The sequence below is a fragment of the Molossus molossus genome, unplaced genomic scaffold (assembly GCF_014108415.1).
Source record: "Molossus molossus isolate mMolMol1 unplaced genomic scaffold, mMolMol1.p scaffold_m16_p_12, whole genome shotgun sequence".
Classification (NCBI taxonomy): Eukaryota; Metazoa; Chordata; class Mammalia; order Chiroptera; family Molossidae; genus Molossus; species Molossus molossus.
The window spans coordinates 44347409-44367905 of NW_023425347.1; the positions used below are offsets into that span (position 1 = coordinate 44347409).

Genomic DNA, 20497 nt, shown 5'->3' on the forward strand with positions numbered 1-20497 from the left:
GTTACGCTCGTGACGTCACCCTCTTCCCCATGGATACACATAACCCCACCCCCACCCCCCCGGCGTAAAAATTCACCGACAGTAACTCCCTTAGGCAGCGAACTTCCAGAAACACTACGACTTTTCTCCAGGCTTTCAGAAACTCGAGCCTGCCGTGGTCGCCGCGCCAAACCTACATTCCGCAGAGGAACAGTTCTCAGCCTCAACACAAGACCCCGCGGAGAGGAGGCGCCAACATAAACCACATTCTCGCGAAAGCTTGAACATAATTCTCGCGACATCTTTTTTCCTGTCCTTTTTTTTTTTTTTTGGTCCCCTCCCAGCCCCGCCCCTATAGAGCGCCTTGCTTAAGACATCGCGAGATTTCATGCTTTCAATCTCCGCCCCTTTACGGCACGATGGTCGCACAAGAATGTGATACAGGCTCCACGGCCGCCATTTTCTTTCTTTCTTAGCAGTTGGCTGGGAGAAGGTCTCTGCGAAGAGCGGTAGTGGCCACAGTAGGGGAGACATGGCAGACTATTCAACAGTCCCTCCGCCCTCCTCTGGCTCAGCTGGTGGTGGAGGCGGCGGCGGTGGTGGCGGAGGAGTTAATGATGCTTTCAAAGATGCGCTGCAGAGAGCCCGGCAGGTAAGCCAGGACCGCGCGGCGGGATCCCGACAGCTCACGGTAATTGGCCACTGGCTGAGTAGGCCGCTACTTCTTCGCGCAGAGGAAGAGGAAAGACATGCTCTTCCGGGCTCTGAAATGTGCGGAGACTCACGTTTTTCCACGTTGGTAGTACCGGCCAGAGGCTGGAACTCGGGTTTGTGTTCTTGCTGTCTGAGCCCGTTGGAATCCCAACGCGTGCTGCGCCTGGATGGCTTTAGGTCTTTCTCCTGCGGCACTCGTGTTTTTTCTCCAAGGAGTTAGCATGGCCTTTTTCTCAAATTGAATATGCTCCCCCGTGGGATAAAGCGCGCGTAGTTTTACACAATGGGATAGAAGGTTCTGGCAGTGAGTTTGGGGAAGGACCGGGTTCTGCCCCGAAGTCTACAGCTTACAGCTCATTCGAGTTTTCTTCGCAATCAGTCGTTCGATAGCATTCACTTCTACATCTACAAGGAAGAGACTTAAGAGAGCACGCAGTCTCGTGTTGGAATACTTCCTCGGGGCGGGATTTAGTGTCTGTGTTCTACCAGTCCTTCCCCCTTATTTCTCAAAATGGCTTCAGGCCCATTTTACCCCAAGTTTCAATTTGAATCTGCCTCTCCGTTCAGAGTCGTAAACTGACCACCTCTTTGTGTTACGTAGGTGCATACATTTGCCCTGAAGGTACTTCTTTCACAAACGAAAGCTGTTATAAAAAACAACTCATGTACTTAAGGAAATTTAAAGGTTTTTTAAATTTGAACTTCATCTTTATTGGGTAGTACCTTAATATAATTACAACTTTAAAACGTATGATGTTGGTCTGGGCTTGTATGTAAGCAAAATTGGCATAATAGGTGCCAGTCATTTTCCGACATCAGTGTTAAGCGAATGGTAATCAGAAACTGATGTGCTGTGCTTTGATTGTGTTAGGAATTCACTTATAGTTAACTTTCCCCCGCTCCAGTTGGATTATTTGAGTCAAAATCCGTAAAATCGCTAGTGAGGTAACAGATCACTCTTATTTTTATGATAGGAACACATTATAAATAAAAATGTGCCTGTACTTGTTTATGATCAGAATATTTAGGGGAGTCAGCGAAAAGTCATTAATACTGATTCTGCGGTTTTTTCCACCTAATTTTTATTTATTTTGAACGTGTTTAGAATAGCGACTGAAACATGTATCATGACGGGACCTCTGTTAGCGGTGTTTTATTAGATTGGGTTGGAGGACTCCCCTGAATTATTTTTTTTCAACCAGCATATTGAATTAATGTGCCACACACTGGAGAATTTTTTAGTGTGTGGATTGGATTTCTGCCTTCTAGGAAGTTATGATATAGTTAAAGGAACCAAATATAAATGAATTATATCTGATTGATGCTTTCAGAAAGGGGTGGACAAAATATGAGCACTGTTAACTTACTTCATATGTAAACATATAGTTCCTACTATGAGTTAAGCACTGCGCACATCACTGGGAGATGAGGTGCCGAACTGCTGAAGTAAAGGACTGATATTTTAAACAAGGCATTAAAGAATGAGTGAGAGTTTTATCAGTGGAGAAAAGAAGTAGCATGTGCAAAGGTATGGGGGTTTTTGCAATGACAAGAACCCAAGAATGAAGTCACTGGAGGATAGTGTTGGGTGGGGGGAAAGAGGGTGGAAAATGAAGTGATAAAAGGTACAGGTGGATACAACTTCTGAAAGACTTTGGGTTGCCGTACTCTTAATAAAAAATTGGGTTTCATTACTTGGCTAAGCTATAATTTCTTGGTTAAGTTAGACCTTTTTGGATATAGAAATTGTTCTCAAACTGAATTTTTTATACTCTTTATATGCCAATAGGTCAGCTGCCCCAGTGCCCTAGCTGTAATGATTCTTTATAGATTGCTGTAATAATTTGATTGTTTCTTTACAGAATTGATCTTAAATATGAGATTTCCAAATTTAGCTTTTGTGTTGAATTAGCACTTCTGATTACATTTGAGGATGCCTGTTTGTGTTATTATATAAGTGGGATGTAGGGAAAGTACTTGGATTGAAGGAACAAATTAGGTTAATTGAACCACTTTTTCCTAAAGGATACTGAGTTATATTTCCAAAATTCCCATCTAACTTTAAGTTTCATTTCTTTGTCCAAAGTATTCTGCTGTGTTCTTTTGGAAGGAAGAGGTATAAGAACAGCTTCTTGCTATCAGAGAGCTGAGTGCCAATGGGAATACTATGGGCATTTTTAGTTGAACGGTTATTTTTTATACAGGAAAGCAGGATAAGTGATTAGGATTCCTGGTCCCCACCTAGTAAATGCTAGTGGCTGATTGTTGTCATATGGTAATTTAAGCCAAGTTGACAAATCTTTTTTTCCCCAGAGAATCCTAATTGTTTATTTTCAATGTGAAATATACAGATTTTTATAATACTCTGTGAGCTAAATCCAACACGGCACCAGCTTGCTTCTCTAGTTTAGAGTTTCCAACCTGTACACTTTAGAAATTTATATTTTTATATTTCAGGTTGTGACTCCAGAGGATGAGGTTGGGATTCTTTGATTTGATCTTTGGTTCTGTCTCTGAAATTGGAAAATTAAAATGCATCTATGCACTTTTTTTCCTTGAGATTATATGAAGATAGTAATGAATCAGTCAGAGGCTGAAACTAGATGAGTAGAGTGGTTGGTGGATCACAAGTTAGCAAGAATAATCAAACTTCATCCATCCTGCTCAACTAGTAAATTAGTTATTAAGTACTCAGTTATTCTTGTTTGTTTGTTTGTTTTAGAGTGGGGGGAGTGGGAATAAGAAGAGAAAGCAAGACATCCATTTGTTGTTCCACTTATTTATGCATTCATTGGTTAATTCTTGTATGCGCCCTGATGGGAAATTGAACTTGCAACCTTGGCATATTTGGACGATCCTTCAACCAACTGAGCTATCCAGCCAGGGCCAGTATTCGGTTATTCTTGAAATCTCCTTGATAATTGTAAAAATGATTCAGACTGCATTATGTTTTTTTAATGCAGTGATAATTTTATAAAATAGAATTGTTGACTTTAATTACCATTAATCTCTTCAATGAAAACTAGCATCTGAGTATGACTTTTTTTTAACATTTGTGACAGAATAGCAAAGTTTGATTATGATAATAAGCAAAAATTCCAGTGTTGCAGAGAGATGACAATGTTAATAAAATGGTGGCCTAGTAGTATTTCTAGTGTCTTTAATGCATCTTCACATTTCTGGCGCATGGGAACCATCAAGACCTGGCCCTTAATAGGTACTCAATATTATTGACTTGAATCAAGAAATATCTTTTTTTTCCCCTTAATTTTGTTTTCTTTATTGATTTTAGAGAGAGAGGAAGGGAGAGGGAAAGAGAGATAGAAACATCGATGAGAGAATATCAACTGGCTGTCTCCTGAATGCCCCCCACTGGGGATCAGACCCACAACCTGGGCATGTGTCCTGACCGGAAATCGAACCGGCAACCTCTTGGTGCATGGGTCCACACTCAACCACTGAGCCACACCAGCTGGACTGAATCAAGAAGTATCTTTAATGAAATCTTATTTTCAAAATAATTATGTTCTTACAGAAATTCATTTCTTGAATGCCTGCAATATGGCTATGTCAGATCTTAGGGATACAAAGAATAATCACATATCTTATTCTCCCACAGGCATTTTTCACAAATAAAATGTAACTGCATATATCTTCAGCAGGACAAATAAAAGTCTGTTAAAATCAAATATTTGAAGTCATACAGACCCTGTCTTATAGTTGAATTATAGTATTCTGATCCCTTCATAATAATTAGCAATTTATACATGTTAGGCTCCGTGCTAAACCTGTATTCATTTCACTCTCACAACCATCCTACAAGGTAAGTGTAGAAAAACTATTTTCTCCTTTGTATAGATATGGTGAACGAGGCACAGAATCCATAGGAAAATTTGGCAGGAACCCAAAGCAGTTGAACCAGAATCACAACCCACCCCAAAATCACAGTAGTACTGCAAAGCCTAAAGAAGCATGTAGTGGACTGAAAAATAGGAGCTAGTCATATTAGGCATTTAGGTAGTTTACTTCTAAGAATCAGCTTTTGACTTTTTAAAAATCTCTAAAATCGGGTGTTATGACTAAATAATATTTTAAATTTCCTTTCAACTCAAGAATTCTTAAATTATAGGAATAGTCCATGAAGAAAGGTGGGAAATGCTAAAACAATAAACCATGAAAAAAAATTTGCTCATTTTAGAAGTAGAGCACGTCCAAATGTAAAGCTTGAATTATTACTGTAAATTAAATCAAAGGAATTGACTACACTTAATTTCACTAGTCTCATAAGAATTTTTTTTTATCCTCACCCGAGGACATTTTTCCATTTTTTGTTCAGGTAGAGTGGGAGGGAGAGAGAGGAACAGAGAGAGAGAGAAACATCGACGTGAAAGGAACACATCGAGTGGCTGCCACCCGCACAACCGACCAGGGCCGGGGACAAACCGCAACCGAGGTACGCGCCCTTAGGGGGAACCGAACCCGCGTCTCTCTGGACCGCAGGCCGACGCTCTAACCGCTGAGCCAAACTGGCCAGGGCTCATAAGAATTTTATATAGTTAGTTGGAGGTTGGATTTTAGGAACTACTATTTCTCTCAAATGAATCCTCCTCTTAATGACTTAAGACAGTGATTTTCAACCTGTGTGCCAACAAGAATTTTTAAAACATGCAATACTTCACTAGTCAGGGACACTGACCTTTTTTCCCTTAGATTGTCAAATTAAAAAAATAACAAGAGCAACACAACAATAGCCATCTGGTATGAATGAATCTCTTTTCTTTTCTTTTTTTTTTGTCAGATTGGAAAAATATTTTTTGATGTGTCACAGAATTTTTAGTAATTAGTTTATGTGGGCTATGAGATGAAAAATACTGGAAACTGCTGACTTAGGAAATGTGTGTTTTCTATTGATCTTAGAGAATTGATCAAATCTGTGTTGTTAGTATTTTTACTAAAAGCTCTTCTCTGATGGCTTCTTACTAGTTCTGAATTTTTGAGGTGATGTTACTGGTTCTTTTGACTGAACCAAGTGTAAACTTTCAGTTTCATTTGGATGGTTTTGTAACCATTCAGCCCATGTGGCTCAGTTGGTTGAGCGTCCTCTCATGCACCAAAAGGTCACACGGGTTCAGTGCCTGGTCGGGTGCGAATGGGAGGCATCTAGTTGCACATCGATGTTTCTCTCCCCCTCTCCCTTGCTCTCTCTAAAATCAATAAAAACATAACTCTTCGATGAATAGGGAGGTATAAATAAGTATGCTTTCTCTGTGCAGAAGTTCACTGTAGTTCAGGGAGTGCCGCTCTGCAAATTTATAGAGCATTTATAAAAGGTAACTGCAGAAGATAGTCACAGCCTAAACTATTTTCCAGTCATCAGCATTACTATTTTCTCTGGCCTGAAATACTTAACGTAAGTGCTCATCAGTACCTGGCAGTGTATTTAAAACTTAATGGTAGACAAAACGGTCTGACACAATTTGAGCTTGCTATAGCAGCAAAGTTTTACCTGTTTTGGTGCTCTCTCCTCTGAGACAAGCCGTTATATAGACTCAGATAGTGTAAAAAAAGAAAACAAAAACATAAGGGTGGAAAAGCAGCTGTTTTCAGGTATGATGAGGAAACTTTTTAGAAAAGAAATAAGATTTTAATTGGATGCTCAAAAATGCAAACAGGCTTTTGGGAAAGTGAAAGATGATGAAGGAAGGTTAAATTGACCAAAGCCATAGTACAGTCAGGTATTGTTATACTTAATCCTAATATGTTTTGCTATAGGTGTTGGCATGTACAGATAAGGAAATCTAGGAACCCTAGGAAATATAGTTGGTATATGGGAACTGACACACACACAAACGTGTATACATACACACGTATACATACATAAATGGAGGGGGGGGCTTTAGTGATACATAGTGTATTTATGACTCAAGTCGCTAAATACACTCTCTAGTTTTCTAGTTATAATGGAGCTTGAGGTATAGTTGGTTTAGTTATGCATTATGGTATCTTGAGTGGAATTCCAGTTACCAAAAGTTTGATTTTCCATTTAATTTTTTTTATCATGGAAAATTTCACGCATATTCAAAATTAAAAGAATAATGTAATATGAACTCTGATCAGCCATTCACCCAGCTTTAGTGATTACCCCCTCATAGTAATTAGCATGGAACTGTGTAGAAATTGGGACATCACCATTGACTTAACTATGTAACCTTAGTTAAATTAATCTCTTGATTTTATTTTTTTAAACTGTGAGATGGCTCTCTACCTCACTAAGTACTCTCTGCCTCATAGAGTTGTTATGATTATTCAAGGACAAAAGGAACATGAAATAGTTATTGTAGTGTGGAACTTAGCCTGTTACTGGCACTCAGCAATATTAGTTTCATTTCTTCTTTCATAGAAAAATGCAGTAAATGTCCACTTGTACCTCACTTGTGACTTGAGGCTGGCATTTCGCATGTGATTTTTGTTTAGGAAAATGCAGGCAATTATTTGCTGTGTTAGGTCTTTATGGGTATAATGACTTATGGCTCTATTTCTGAGGCTCTCTTGCCCCCATGTTTTCTTAGAGCAAAATTGTCCAGTAGAAATATAATGCAAGTTATGTTTTATTTAATCCAACATGTCTAAAATATTACTATTTTAATGTATTCAATATGAAAAATCTTTAGATGCTTCACATTCTTTAATTTCGAGTTTTCAATATCTATATACTTTACACTTCAAAGTGCATCTCTAATTTGGACTATTTTAAGTATTCAACCACATGTAGCTAGTGTCTGCACTGTTAGATGGCACAGCCATAGAGTTCCACAAGGTGTTCACATTTTCTATGTCCATGTCTTCTGCCGTCATGGGAGAGAGCTGTGGCAGAGATAGAATTAGGATTCAGATTTTCTTCGAGCTATTTGGTCAGTCTTCTAAAGATTCCTAATTGATTACTTTTTTATTTATTCTTATGGAGATGTATCAGCTTAATTCCAGGTGATTATTTGTTAAATCTCTGAAGTTATTAATGGTAGTAATGAACTATAATTTTAATTTGTCTATTAAAATTAATTTTATGTAATAGTTATTTGGCACATATATGTATTAGGAACTATGTGAGGAAATTGAGTACTGAATAGTTTATAGTAGTTATGACGCCATTCTAAATGATAGTATATTTTTGTTTTTTAAGATTGCAGCAAAAATTGGAGGTGATGCTGGTACATCACTGAATTCAAATGACTATGGTTATGGAGGACAAAAAAGACCTTTGGAAGATGGAGGTAAGTTAAAGCCATACGTATTTAATTGTTTTACACAGTTTAGTTGAAGTAATTTTTAATATTTTTCTAATGTTGTATGGACATTACTTTTATCATAAGGTTCCTAAAATTGTAAGGCTTATTTTGGCCTCAAAAGGAAAGGGGCGGGGGGCGGGGTGGGGAGAGACCTAGACAAGGTAGGTAAAATTTGAGTCAACCAGCCAGTTTTTATCTTATTAGAAAACATCGTTTTTCTTCTTTTAAGATTGTGCCAGATTGACAGTTTGCACAGACGACTTGCTAATATGGTGGCGGGGGGTGGGTTATGAAAATACAAGTTAATTGTTTAGGGGACATTTCACAGGTTTTTCTCATCATACATAAATTAATCTTTATATGCTATATTTTCATTGTTTTGCTATTTCAGATTTCACTTTAAAGGTTGAAGTTGCTATAGTTTGCTATTATAGTGTGTTGCAGGCTATACCATTTTTTTGTTATATTTCTTTTTATTTTAGTACCTTGTTTTGTGTTTCAGGTTTAACTCAATGTGGCTTAAAGCAGTAGATTTACAGTGCCTTATATTTTTAAAAAATATATAATTGTTGAAGTTTCTGAACTTAGAAGTTGGCACATATTTTTGTTTTAGATTTGATGTATGAATTTTGATACAATTTCTTTTTTTATATATATTTTTTTAAAGGAGGATTCTGAATGAGCCTATAGAATGTATTTGTAGCTTTTGACCAGGAGTACTTGGTTTTATTAAGTGACTTTCACATATATAGTGAGGTTTTAATATACAAAAAAAATGAGCTAATGATGCTTCAGATGTTGTATGTAATGTATTCTTTTTATTTTATGTGTAGATGGCTCTTGGACAAGTCCGAGCAGTACAACACACTGGGAGGGAATGCCCTCTCCTTTTAAAGGCAGGAATTTTTATTTATTACCTGTGTTTAGTATGTAAACGTGAAATAAACCAGTGGATTTCTTATATGGACACAATATTTCTTGGATTATGTGTCTGAATTTTTGCTGTACAACATTCTGATGTTTAATCATTTACGTTTGAAGGGGGGAGGAGAATAGTACTTTAAGCTATTGGTTGTCTATTCTTAAGGTATGCATTGCATTCATCTGTAAAGGGCGTAGATGAAGGTAGTCACGTAGTTGCTTTGAGTTTCTGCTGAAGTTTATGCCTTGAAATGTTTGGTGAAGAACAATAGAACAGTTTAGATTGAGATTGCCTTGTAATGTCATTTTAAAATTTATTTTGCATAGCTTTGTGGTCACTGTCAGATACACTCAACTTCTGATATGTCAAATTTTCACATTTTGATAGGTCTTTTTTTTCTTCCAGTCTTCAGTTTCTACAGTGGGAAGCATCATTAGCCTTTAGCATGTGATATTTTGCTAGTAATGGACCTAAATACTTTGTCTTAAAACATTCTAAAGTGCTTTACATACATTAAGGTCAGTGATTTGATACAATCAAAAGAATTTGTAAAAAAAAAAAAAAATGTCTGTGCATTTTTAAACATGAATAGTTTGGTCTAAGTTTTGGCACTTTGAGTTCAAATGACACCATACCCTCAGCTACCTCAATCAATGTTTATATTGATATTCTTGCTTGGGCAGGGGGAACTGATTCTTATATATGTACTTATTGGCAAAAATTAAAAGACTCTTAATTTTGCAGATCAACCAGATGCTAAGAAAGTTGCTCCTCAAAATGACTGTAAGTATTTATTTGAAATTAGGTTAAAAAATAAAGTAACTGGATTTTAATCAGAATTTTGTTCCTATCTTTTGTTGGTTATATTTGAAGTTAGTTGAAGGCCATGAATATTATTTTTTAATGAAGTTCTTTGTAAAAATGTACCTCCGATCTTTATGATCTCTCACTTCAATTATGACCGGGCATATAATAGTGATATTTGACTGCTAAATTGTTTTACATTATCAGTTTATGTTATTCCTCCATTTCTTAATCTATGCTCGCACCACTTGAAAAAGGACGGTTTCTTTTATCGATATCATTGCTAGTAATGTCTGTCCTTTTACTGACTATTTTTGCCTACTGTCGGTGTTGATTTAAGTATTCTGCATATAGTTTTACTCCCTTCAAGATGTTGTTTGAGCATCAGGGAAAGATTTTAGAGTTGCTTGATAAGGCTGCATTAAAAATATGTAAACTTGAATTTAAACTTTCATTTTTTATTTAATTTTTTGGTAGCTTTTGGAACACAGTTACCACCGATGCATCAGCAGCAAAGGTATAGTCAAATGCTTTTCAAAGAGTACTTTGCAAGTTTTAGTTGAAGTGGAAGTAAAACACAACCAAGTTAGTGTATGGTGAATATGTGTCTGCCCTTATTTTGTGTGTGTGTGTGTACATATAATTCATTTCCTTCAACTTAAGAAGGTGATACAATTGATCTTTTTTCTCTTTGAGTGAGGTACATTTGTAGTTTGGAAGAATGGGTGTAATTAGCCACATTTTAGAAGAACTAAGGTGAATTAAAATACCATTTAAAAAAAAAACAGTTATGATGATACTCCCTGAACTCTGTTCCATCTGTGCATGCCTTCAGACTGTTCCATCCACCATACCCTCCTCACTTGATGTGTGTTACCTTAATTAAGATTTTGGCTTTAACTACTCAAGCCATATTTTAGATTTAAACATGTTCCTGGAACCCTGGCTTGAGCCATTAGGAGCCATTAGACTTCCATTTTTATCAGTAGAGTGCCTTTTATATGTAAATAAATTGTCTTGCTTTGAAGGAAAATGTTAGTTTCTGGTTTTTTTTTAGCAGGTCTGTAATGACTGAAGAATACAAAGTTCCAGATGGAATGGTTGGATTTAGTAAGTAACCTAATTTTTAAAGCTTTGAAAGCATAATCAAAACATACTTTACAATCTTTCAGCAAACAATTCTCTTTTGTCTTATTAGTAATTGGCAGAGGAGGTGAACAGATCTCACGCATACAGCAGGAATCTGGATGCAAAATACAGATTGCTCCTGGTAATGTTCTTTTACTATTTTCATACCCAGTAGAAAATGAGTGTATTTTTAAGCTGCTAGTGAAAATTATAGTATTTGTTGATCTTTCCTTAGCCTTAAAGTTTTTTGTTTTGTTTTAAATTTTAGACAGTGGTGGCCTTCCAGAAAGGTCTTGTATGTTAACTGGAACACCTGAGTCTGTCCAGTAAGTATGAAAATCATGTGTCTGAGGCCAGCCTCTTCTTCCTACTGAAGAACATTGCCTTTGCAATTGAACTGACTTTCTCCTGCACTATTAATTTCCCCCTCTTTTCTAGATAATGTCTAATAGTATACAGACATGCTTGAAAATCTCTCCTTAACCAAAACCATCCCTGAACCCCACATTTCTATTTCTCTGCTCCCTTTTACAACAAAGCTTCTTAAAAAAAGAGGTAGCTCTTCTCTACTTGGTATATCATCTGCCTGTTTTCATTTTGTCTTGATCTTACACCAGTTAGGCTTTTATTCCCACTGTTCCATTAAAATTGGTTTATTTAGAGATCACAGCTGGCTACTTTTTCATTCAGCCTGTCAGCACTGTTTGACACAGTGGACCACTTGCCTGCATACTCACTTCTGTGCTCCTCTTTCTTAGTCTGTCTTTCTCCTAAATTTTTATCTTCAGCCTTGATCTCTTTTCTTAAATTCCAGACTCATATCCAACTGCTCATTGCCTTCACTTGAATGTCTATTAGGCATCTCAAACTTTAGATTGTTAAAAAACAGAATTATTGTTTTACACCCCATTCCCAGCCTGCTTTTATTTTATTTAATTTTTATTTTTTTACTCATTTATCTCTCATTTGTATGGAAGTCTGTTTTAATGCTTTATCTTTCTCTTATTTCTTATCCAAAAGCAAGTCTTGGTCATTTTTTATTCATAATTTATTTGAAATCTAGCCTCTTTTTGCCACCTTCTATACTATCACCTTATCTGTGATACCATTTGCCTGTATTATTGCAATGTGTCTCCATTGTTTTAGCCTTGTTCAACAATAGTCTTATACTGTTCTTATAACAGTATAGCCACAGTGATTCTTGTAGAATGTGAGTCAGTTCATAACACCACTTTGCTCAAAATCCTCTAGTGCTTCCTCAGTTAGAGTGAAAGTTGATGTTTTTCATGGCCTACTTACCTGCTGTTTTTCTCACTTTGTTGGGTTTGTTTTTTTTTACCATTTTCCAAAATGTAGCCTCTTCTGTTCTTTCAGCACATCAAGCAGGCCTCTCATTTGAGTCCTTTGCATTTCCTATTTCTTCTCTCTGGAACATCCCCCCCCACCCCCACCCCCCCGATATTTTCATGTTCCCTCCCCCTCTTCCTTCAGATCTTGGCTCAGATGTGTTTTTATCAGTAAGGTCTCCCATATCTATATTCCATAAAATAGCAACCCTTCACACACATATACACACATTTTGTTGTCCTGATTCTGCTTTGATTTGCTTTATAGTACTTTCTAGATGACATGTAATTTTTATAACATGTTATTTTTACTTATTTAATTAAATTAAGCCATGCCAGCAGAAACTCTTGTCTATTTTGTTCAGTTCTGTAACCCCATTACCTAGAATAATGCCTGGAATATAACTGATATTCCTTATGTATTTGTTGAATGAATAAATTTTGACATTTGACCAAAATGATGGTTTAGAAACATAAATATTTCATTTAGAATCAGCTTAATATTGGAATAACTTTAGAATTTGAGTGCTACTTCCTAGAAATTCTGGATTCTCAAAAATAAAGAAAATTCTGTACCTAGAATATTGATTGAATAGTTTTGATCTTTGACCCTGATGGCATTTTCTTTTCATTAAAGTTGTTAAAATTCAACCTGGCCAGTGGGGCTCAGTAGTTGAGCATTGACCCATGCACCAAGAGGTCGCTTGTTTGATCCTAGTCAGGGCACATGCCTAGGTTGTGGGCCTGAACCCCAGTGGGGGTCATGCAGGAGTTTGCCAATTGATGTTCTCTCGGGCATGCAGGAGTTTGCCAATTGATGTTCTCTCTCATTAGTGTTTTTATCTCTCTCTCCCTCTCCCTTCCTCTCTCTCTAAAATTTAATAAAGAAAAAAAATTATTTTTAAATTGTTAGAATTCAGCTTTAAGCTCTGGCTGGTTTGGCTCAGCAATTAGAGCGTTGGCCCTTGGAACCAAGCGTTGCAGGTTTGATTCTCGGTCAAGGGCACATACCTGGGTTGCAGGTTCTGTCCCTAGCGCCAGTCAGGGTCATGCAGGAGGCAACCAATTGGTGTGTTTCTTTCATATCAATGATTCTCTCTTCTCTCTCTCCCTCTCCCCTCCCTCCCTTTCTCCTTCCCACTCTGTCCAAAAAAATAATAATAATTTTATTTATTTTTTTTGTAGCTTTAAGCCCCCTAACTGGAATTAAAAGTAGTTACTGATTATATTTTGTATTTCTCTCTTTGGATATGCTACAACCTATTAACTGTTAATTTGTTAACAGGTCAGCAAAACGGTTACTGGACCAGATTGTTGAAAAAGGAAGACCAGCCCCTGGCTTCCATCATGGTGATGGACCAGGAAATGCAGTTCAAGAAATAATGATTCCAGCTAGCAAGGCAGGATTAGTTATTGGAAAGGGGGGAGAGACTATTAAACAACTTCAGGTATTATTATTTGTAAAATGATTACTATTCACCTGTTTTGAAGCCAGTTTTCTTCCACTCCTCTTTTATTAACACATATGGTTTTTATGATTAACAGGAGCGGGCTGGAGTTAAAATGGTTATGATTCAAGATGGACCTCAGAACACTGGTGCTGACAAACCTCTTAGAATTACAGGAGATCCATACAAAGTTCAAGTAAACTTAAGTTTATATTTTATAGGGAAAGGTTTGGGGTGGGTGCAGAATGAGCAAAACATATGAATAAACTGCAACGTTTTGAGACATGCTTTCTAAATTGGGTAATTTTTTCTACTTCAGCAAGCCAAGGAAATGGTGTTAGAGTTAATTCGTGATCAAGGTGGTTTCAGAGAAGTTCGAAATGAGTATGGGTCAAGAATAGGAGGAAATGAAGGGATAGATGTAAGTAAAAATACTCATCAGGAATGGTTGTATGCTAATCCATAAGTATAATAGTGACTTTTCTATTTTATATTTACATATCCTTCTCTAACATTGTGTCTTCTTTTCTCCCACTTTCCACCTTAGAATACAGTAGTATATTTTGTGCCTTGTTACCCCATTTGATATAAATAAAGTGTTATATATACTTTGATGATTTGAGGCAGCTTGATTTTCAGGAAATGACTTTATTAATATTAATACTTAGTCTCCTTTGCATAAGGTCCCCATTCCAAGATTTGCTGTTGGCATTGTAATAGGAAGAAATGGAGAGATGATTAAAAAAATACAAAATGATGCTGGTGTTCGAATTCAGTTTAAGCCAGGTAAGTACATATACTTAATTTTCTAAGTGTTGGTTGCAATTATTTGTGACACTGATACATTTAATGCTAAAGTAATCCATTTTGTTTCTTTTTTTTTTTTCTGTTATTTTGAAGATGATGGAACAACACCTGACAGAATAGCACAAATAACAGGACCTCCAGACCGATGTCAACATGCTGCAGAAATTATTACAGACCTTCTTCGAAGTGTACAGGTTTGATAGGACACTGATATTTTTTTTTTTTAATTTTCACTCAAAATTTTTTTTCCTTGGCCTGGTGGCTCAGTTGGAACATCATCCCATACACCAAAAAGATTGTGGGTTCACTTCCCAGTCAGGACACGTATCTAGGTTGCAGGTTGGATACCTGGTCGAGGAGTATAGAGGAAACAACTGATAGATGTTTCTTTCTCACGTCAATGTTTCTCTCTCCCTAATCAATAAAAACCTGTCCTTGGGTGAGGATTTAAAAAAAATAATTCCTTCATCAAATCTGAAAGTGCCTCCCTTCATTTATTTTATATCAGAATCTGATGGTAATTAGTTAATAACTACAAAGTTTAAATTGCTTTGAAGTAAACATCTTGGAGCAGGAAGGCGGCTACCTTATTCCAGTATATAAAGAATAAATGGTGGTTATTACTGGCTGATTATTTTGGCCAACTTACTTTCCAGCTTCTCTAAATTTCTGATTTAGGAAAATGAGAGTTGTGGAAAATAGACATGTAATGAGTTTATTTATTTTGATATTTTGTTCAGATAGAGTGGGAGGGAGGGGGAGAGAGAGAAACATCGACGTGAAAAGGACACATCGAGTGGTCACCACTCACACGATCCAATCAGGGCGGGGGGGGGGGGGACGGGGACAGACTGCAACCGAGGTACGTGCCCATAGTGGGAACGGAACCTGGGTCTCTCCAGACTGCAGGCCAACGCTCTAACCGCTGAGCCAAACCGGCCAGGGCAAGAAGAGTATTATTTTTATGCTGACTTGCTTGTCTTTCTCCTCTTAAGGCTGGTAATCCTGGTGGACCTGGACCTGGTGGTCGAGGAAGAGGTAGAGGTCAAGGCAACTGGAATATGGGACCACCTGGTGGACTCCAAGAATTTAATTTCATTGTACCAACTGGGAAAACTGGATTAATAATAGGAAAAGGCAATGTATTTTAAACTCTTAATGTTTTAATGTGTGGTTAAAATTTCAACCTGTTATTTGATTTTTCTGGTGATATTTCTGTGGCTGTTCTAAATAAGTACCAGTGATTTTTTTCCTGAGCTGTATTTTAGTAGAAAAGTGTTACGTTGATAGTAACAACTAAAACACAAAAAGAGTGGAATTTGATTCACATTAACTTCTAGAGGAGACCAACAGTGTAATTATTAGTGTAAGAAACTTTTCTTTTGACCCCAAAAGTGGTTTGGGAGTTTTTATTTACTTTGCTATTTCCCGATACAGACATTTTTAAATTGATAAGTTATAATCCTTTTTAAGGTTAGGTATAGATACACTAAGTTATGTGTTAAAATTTAAATGTATTTTAAGAGAAGCATGAAATGCTTTATATAATTTTATTTGGAGTGTAGAATAAAGGGGAAATCTTCATAGAATATTTACAGGTGGGACTACTGGTCAAAACTTAATGGCCCATTGCAACCTTTTTGTTGTTGTTGTTGAGGTAACATTGGTTAATGACATTATGTAAATTTCATTGTAATTCAATGTCTGTACCCTATTGCATGCTGTACACTGTATACCCATAGTCTAGTTTGTTTTTGTTACTGTATATTTGACCCCCTTTGCCCTTCCCCCCTTACCCTCTGGTAGTCATCTTCTGTTTATATCTATGAGTTTGTTTTTATTATTAGTTACTTCCATTTTACTTTAAATACCTCTCTTTGTATCCTTTGAATCTTTAGAGAACTCCTTGTGTTTTGATTTTAGGAGGTGAAACCATAAAAAGCATAAGCCAACAGTCTGGTGCAAGAATAGAACTTCAGAGAAATCCTCCACCTAATGCAGATCCTAATATGAAATTATTTACAATTCGTGGCACTCCACAGCAAATAGACTATGCTCGGCAGCTCATAGAAGAAAAGATTGGTGTGAGTAGGCTTTAAACGTCAATTTATAGCATAGATCTTATTAGTTAAATAAGACATTAATTCAGATGCTCCTAAAAGTCCATTTTCAACCTAAAATTTTAGGTCTCATCACATGATAGATAACAAACATAGAAGACATTTTCCAGTAACAAAAGTAACCTAATTAAATACAATAACAGGTGTTCAGAACCATATGTTTGGGTGTGAGGATGTCATTGCTTGCAGATACGTTAGGGTTGGTGGAGAGTTCTGGAACACATGTGAAGGATATAGTTAACGGGAATTCCGTGTTTATTAAGGGCTTACTGTATGCAACTCTCATGAGGCACAGGTGAATCAGATGCATCCAACTTTAAAGTAGAAATTTGTAAGTCCTAGTTCTTAGTCATCTGGGGAGTTTTAAACGTAGACTACTTGGGTGCTTTCCTCCTCTACACATAACACACAGTTCTCATTCATAACGTCTGGAATAGAGCCCAGCATCTAATCTTAGAAAGATGTTTCAGGTGATTCTGGTGCATAGCCAAGCTCAAAAATTTCCACTAGAAAAGTTTGCTGGTGGTAGTATAAAAATGGATGAATAGTCTTGACCTTTTTCTTATAAATGAGGTTAAATAGTGCTTTATCATTTTCTTTTAACATAAAGAATTAACAAAGGTATGAAAGAACATCTTAAATTATTAATAATAGAATTTCTTAAGACAATTCTCCTCAATGTTGCCATGCTATGGGTGGGGGTGCAAAAGAATTTTGACACTGTTTCTGTCTGGGAAGTCAAAAATAGATGTCTAGGAAATACTCAAGGAATATCTTATAAAAATATACACAAATATTGTATGTTTAGTAAGTGTGATGGTACGGAGATATGAAGAAAATAATTGTGGACTCAGTAATGACAGATTGATGCCAGAAAGATGATTAGCACGTCTCGGTTTTGAATTTTGCATTTCGTAGCATGCATGGATCAGGATTTCTTCTCGATTGGTGGACAAAGATAGATTGTCCTAGAGAAGTAGTTTAATGTAGTAGTTAAGAGATGGACTTGAGTTAGGCCGTTTGGGTTCAAAATACTCTGAATCATTTACTGACTGACCATGAGGAACATTATAGTTGTCTTTGCCTCAGTTTCTTCCTCTGAAAATGAGTATAATAGTACCTACTTTCATAGGGATTAAATGATTTAAGAGTGTGTGAGTGTTAAAAGAGTACCTGGCACATAGTCCTATAAAAATGTGCTACTTTGCCCTGGTGTGTGTCAGTTGGTTTAGCGATATCCCATGCACTGAAAAGTTACCAGTTTGATTCCCAGTCAAGGTACATAGATGCCCACGTTGTAGGCTCAATCCTCAGCAGAGGACATGCAGGAGGCAGCTGATTGGTGTTTCTCTCTCACATTGATGTTTCTCTCTCTCTCTCTCTCTCTCTATCTCAAATCAGTAAAAACATTTGTTTTTAAATGTTACTACTTTTTCAGTAATCCTTTTTTAGCTATTTGATAAGGATAGGTATGGATAATAGAAGTGGGGTATAATGACAGTGATTAGAGACTTAAAAAGACAAGTTAATAAAAGGGACTAAAAATCATGAAAGTTAGCTTCATTATTTTGTAGTGAGAAAATTGACAACCAAATGTAGTTTAAACATTCTTGTCCAAAATGTCCCATGGTCAGTATTAAATGAAAGGAGTGTCTTAGGACAGCGTTATTAATTGTGATATAGCATGATATGGATATGAACTATCCCAATTTATTAAATCAATTATAAAGGGAATTTCCATGGTATTTAGAAAATTAGGATAGAGGGCAAAGGACAAAATGGATTTAAATCATTGTTCTAATTGGGTTCAGTGACAGAAAGGTGAGGGGCACTTTAGTTTGTTGAGTAAGAACTAATTGTTACATGTTTGGTAAAGTATTCAGTAAATAGTTCACAATATAAGACCTAAGCAATTTGGGGAGTATATTGTCAAGGTGGCTGTTATTATTGATAGAGTAGAGGTAGGTGCAGAGAGAGAAGAGCTAGAAATAGTATATTTCATAAGCTTCCAAGATTAAGATGATAAGTACTGGTAAAAGTAAGAATTAGGAAAGGAAAGAGGAATAGTCTGAAAAAATAGAAGTAAAGGAAATGTTTCAATTCTTTGCTAGTGCTGTTGATTTTAATGAATTTTATACCTCTCAATAATGTACATTTAAGAAATGAAGGAAATCTAAAATGTATTTCTTGTGGCTATATAAAAGGATAGAGCCCTGGCCAGTTTGGCTCAGCGGTTAGAGCGTCGGCCTGCGGTCCGGAGAGACCCGGGTTCGGTTCCCGCTAAGGGCACGTACTTCGGTTGCAGTTTGTCCCCGGCCCTGGTTGGTCGTGTGGGTGGCAGCCACTCGATGTGTCCCTTCACGTCGATGTTTCTCTCTCTCTCTCTCCCTTCCTCACTCTCCCTCCCACTCCATCTGTACAAAAAATGGAAAAATATCCTCGGGTGAGGATAAAAAAAAAAAAAAAAATTAAAAGGATAGAAATAGAAGATTATTTGGCCTTTGAGTTGTTCAACCATTGCTGTTTTTCTGATTTTTGTGTGTCTTTTTGCTTTTTTGCAGGGCCCAGTAAATCCTTTAGGGCCACCTGTACCCCATGGGCCCCATGGTGTCCCAGGCCCCCATGGGCCTCCTGGGCCTCCTGGGCCTGGAACTCCAATGGGACCATACAACCCTGCACCTTATAATCCAGGACCACCTGGCCCTGCTCCTCAGTAAGTATTGGTATGATTCTGTGCTTCCCCCCAAAGATTTTAGCTTTTGCTGAATCATATTTTTATATTGTTTTCTATTTTTCCAGTGGTCCTCCAGCCCCCTATGCTCCCCAGGGGTGGGGAAATGCATATCCACACTGGCAGCAACAGGCCCCTCCTGATCCAGGTAAAAGATGCTTATCATCTTATTGTTCATCACTCCTGTTACATTCTTACATTTTCTAGTGTTTCTGCATTATGTGCCATTTTCTGCACTTATTTCATTCTTTCAGTAGGAGTGTTAGGTTCTGGTGTGAATATGGTCTGCTCTCATGGTACTTTTCCAAATTCTATTTGACTTTCTCTACTTTTGAGGTTACACAGAAGAGTACTAAAAGCCAAAAGCTATAGGATATGTATATACTATGTTAAAAGTTTAAACTGAGTGTTTAATACTTGGGCAAATAAGATATATAAGTTGTTTATCTTAGTATTCTTGATATGGTAACTTTACCTGTTAGTAAAAATCAGGCCTATACTTAATATCTGCATGTTAGAACTCAAATAAAATACATTTTGTTAAATGTTTTCTCTGCTCAGATTTAGGTTTTATATATATTACATTCTATTCAATTCTGTGTAGTATTTTTCCACCATGGTCAAAGGGCATTAATCGAAACCAATTAACATTTGTTTATGATCCTTTTTTCTCACCTACTTACCTACCTTTAGGCCTCTTTCACTGGAGTAGTTTCAAGGAAGGTACTGAATTATGGATTCCTTTCCACACTAGTTAATATTTGTATTTTTTAAAACTAAAATAATTGATTTAGATGAAATTTTCTGGTATTTAATGTGGCCCTATATTATATAACATTTTAATTTCGTAGGCATTGTGTTCTTTGGAATATGATGACACCACATGCCAGTCACCCAGTGACCACAACATCCACTCATTTAAGAAACAACTTGAGTGTGCTAGGATCTGAGTGTGTGAAGATAGTTTACATTCTGTAGCAGAAATGTGCGCTCCAAGTGTTAGCAATACTGTGATAGAAGGACTTATAGGAGAAGAGTTGAATGTGATTTACTGTGTAGTAGTCTAAAGTTAGTCTTCTTAGAATGAAAGACTTTCCTTCTTATAAGCTAATTGGGATGGTGTGATAGACAGAGGAATCACCTTTAAGAGATTCAATGAGTATAGCAAGTTAAGGGGCAGATTTATATTGGGTAACTTGGATCTACAGGATT

General features: G+C 36.8%; 1 protein-coding gene and 1 non-coding gene across 35 annotated transcripts in view; both read left to right on the forward strand.

Annotated features, from left to right (window-relative positions):
* Positions 1–426: 426 nt before the first annotated feature.
* FUBP1 (far upstream element binding protein 1) overlaps positions 427–20497 on the forward strand; it is a 37617-nt gene continuing 17546 nt past the window's right edge. For 11 of the 34 annotated variants that reach the window (XR_004958846.1, XR_004958844.1, XR_004958845.1 and 8 more), the window contains exons 1-17: positions 427–631; positions 7874–7964; positions 8813–8875; positions 9646–9684; positions 10183–10222; positions 10763–10815; positions 10904–10975; positions 11102–11159; positions 13465–13627; positions 13725–13823; positions 13947–14048; positions 14311–14413; positions 14528–14628; positions 15430–15571; positions 16358–16518; positions 19116–19267; positions 19354–19433. Coding sequence is in view for 26 of the 34 variants with exons in the window: in XM_036255240.1 (XP_036111133.1) it covers positions 512–631; positions 7874–7964; positions 8813–8875; positions 9646–9684; positions 10183–10222; positions 10763–10815; positions 10904–10975; positions 11102–11159; positions 13465–13627; positions 13725–13823; positions 13947–14048; positions 14311–14413; positions 14528–14628; positions 15430–15571; positions 16358–16518; positions 19116–19267; positions 19354–19433 (1639 nt within the window). In the remaining 8 variants the exon portion in view is untranslated. The remainder of the gene's footprint in view (positions 632–7873; positions 7965–8812; positions 8876–9645; positions 9685–10182; positions 10223–10762; positions 10816–10903; positions 10976–11101; positions 11160–13464; positions 13628–13724; positions 13824–13946; positions 14049–14310; positions 14414–14527; positions 14629–15429; positions 15572–16357; positions 16519–19115; positions 19268–19353; positions 19434–20497) is intronic. The other 23 variants (XR_004958849.1, XM_036255261.1, XM_036255254.1 and 20 more) reach the window with 7 other exon arrangements.
* Positions 6132–6251, forward strand: LOC118627402. Its single transcript, XR_004959147.1, has one exon. It is a non-coding gene; the product is annotated as a small nucleolar RNA SNORA28 (small nucleolar RNA).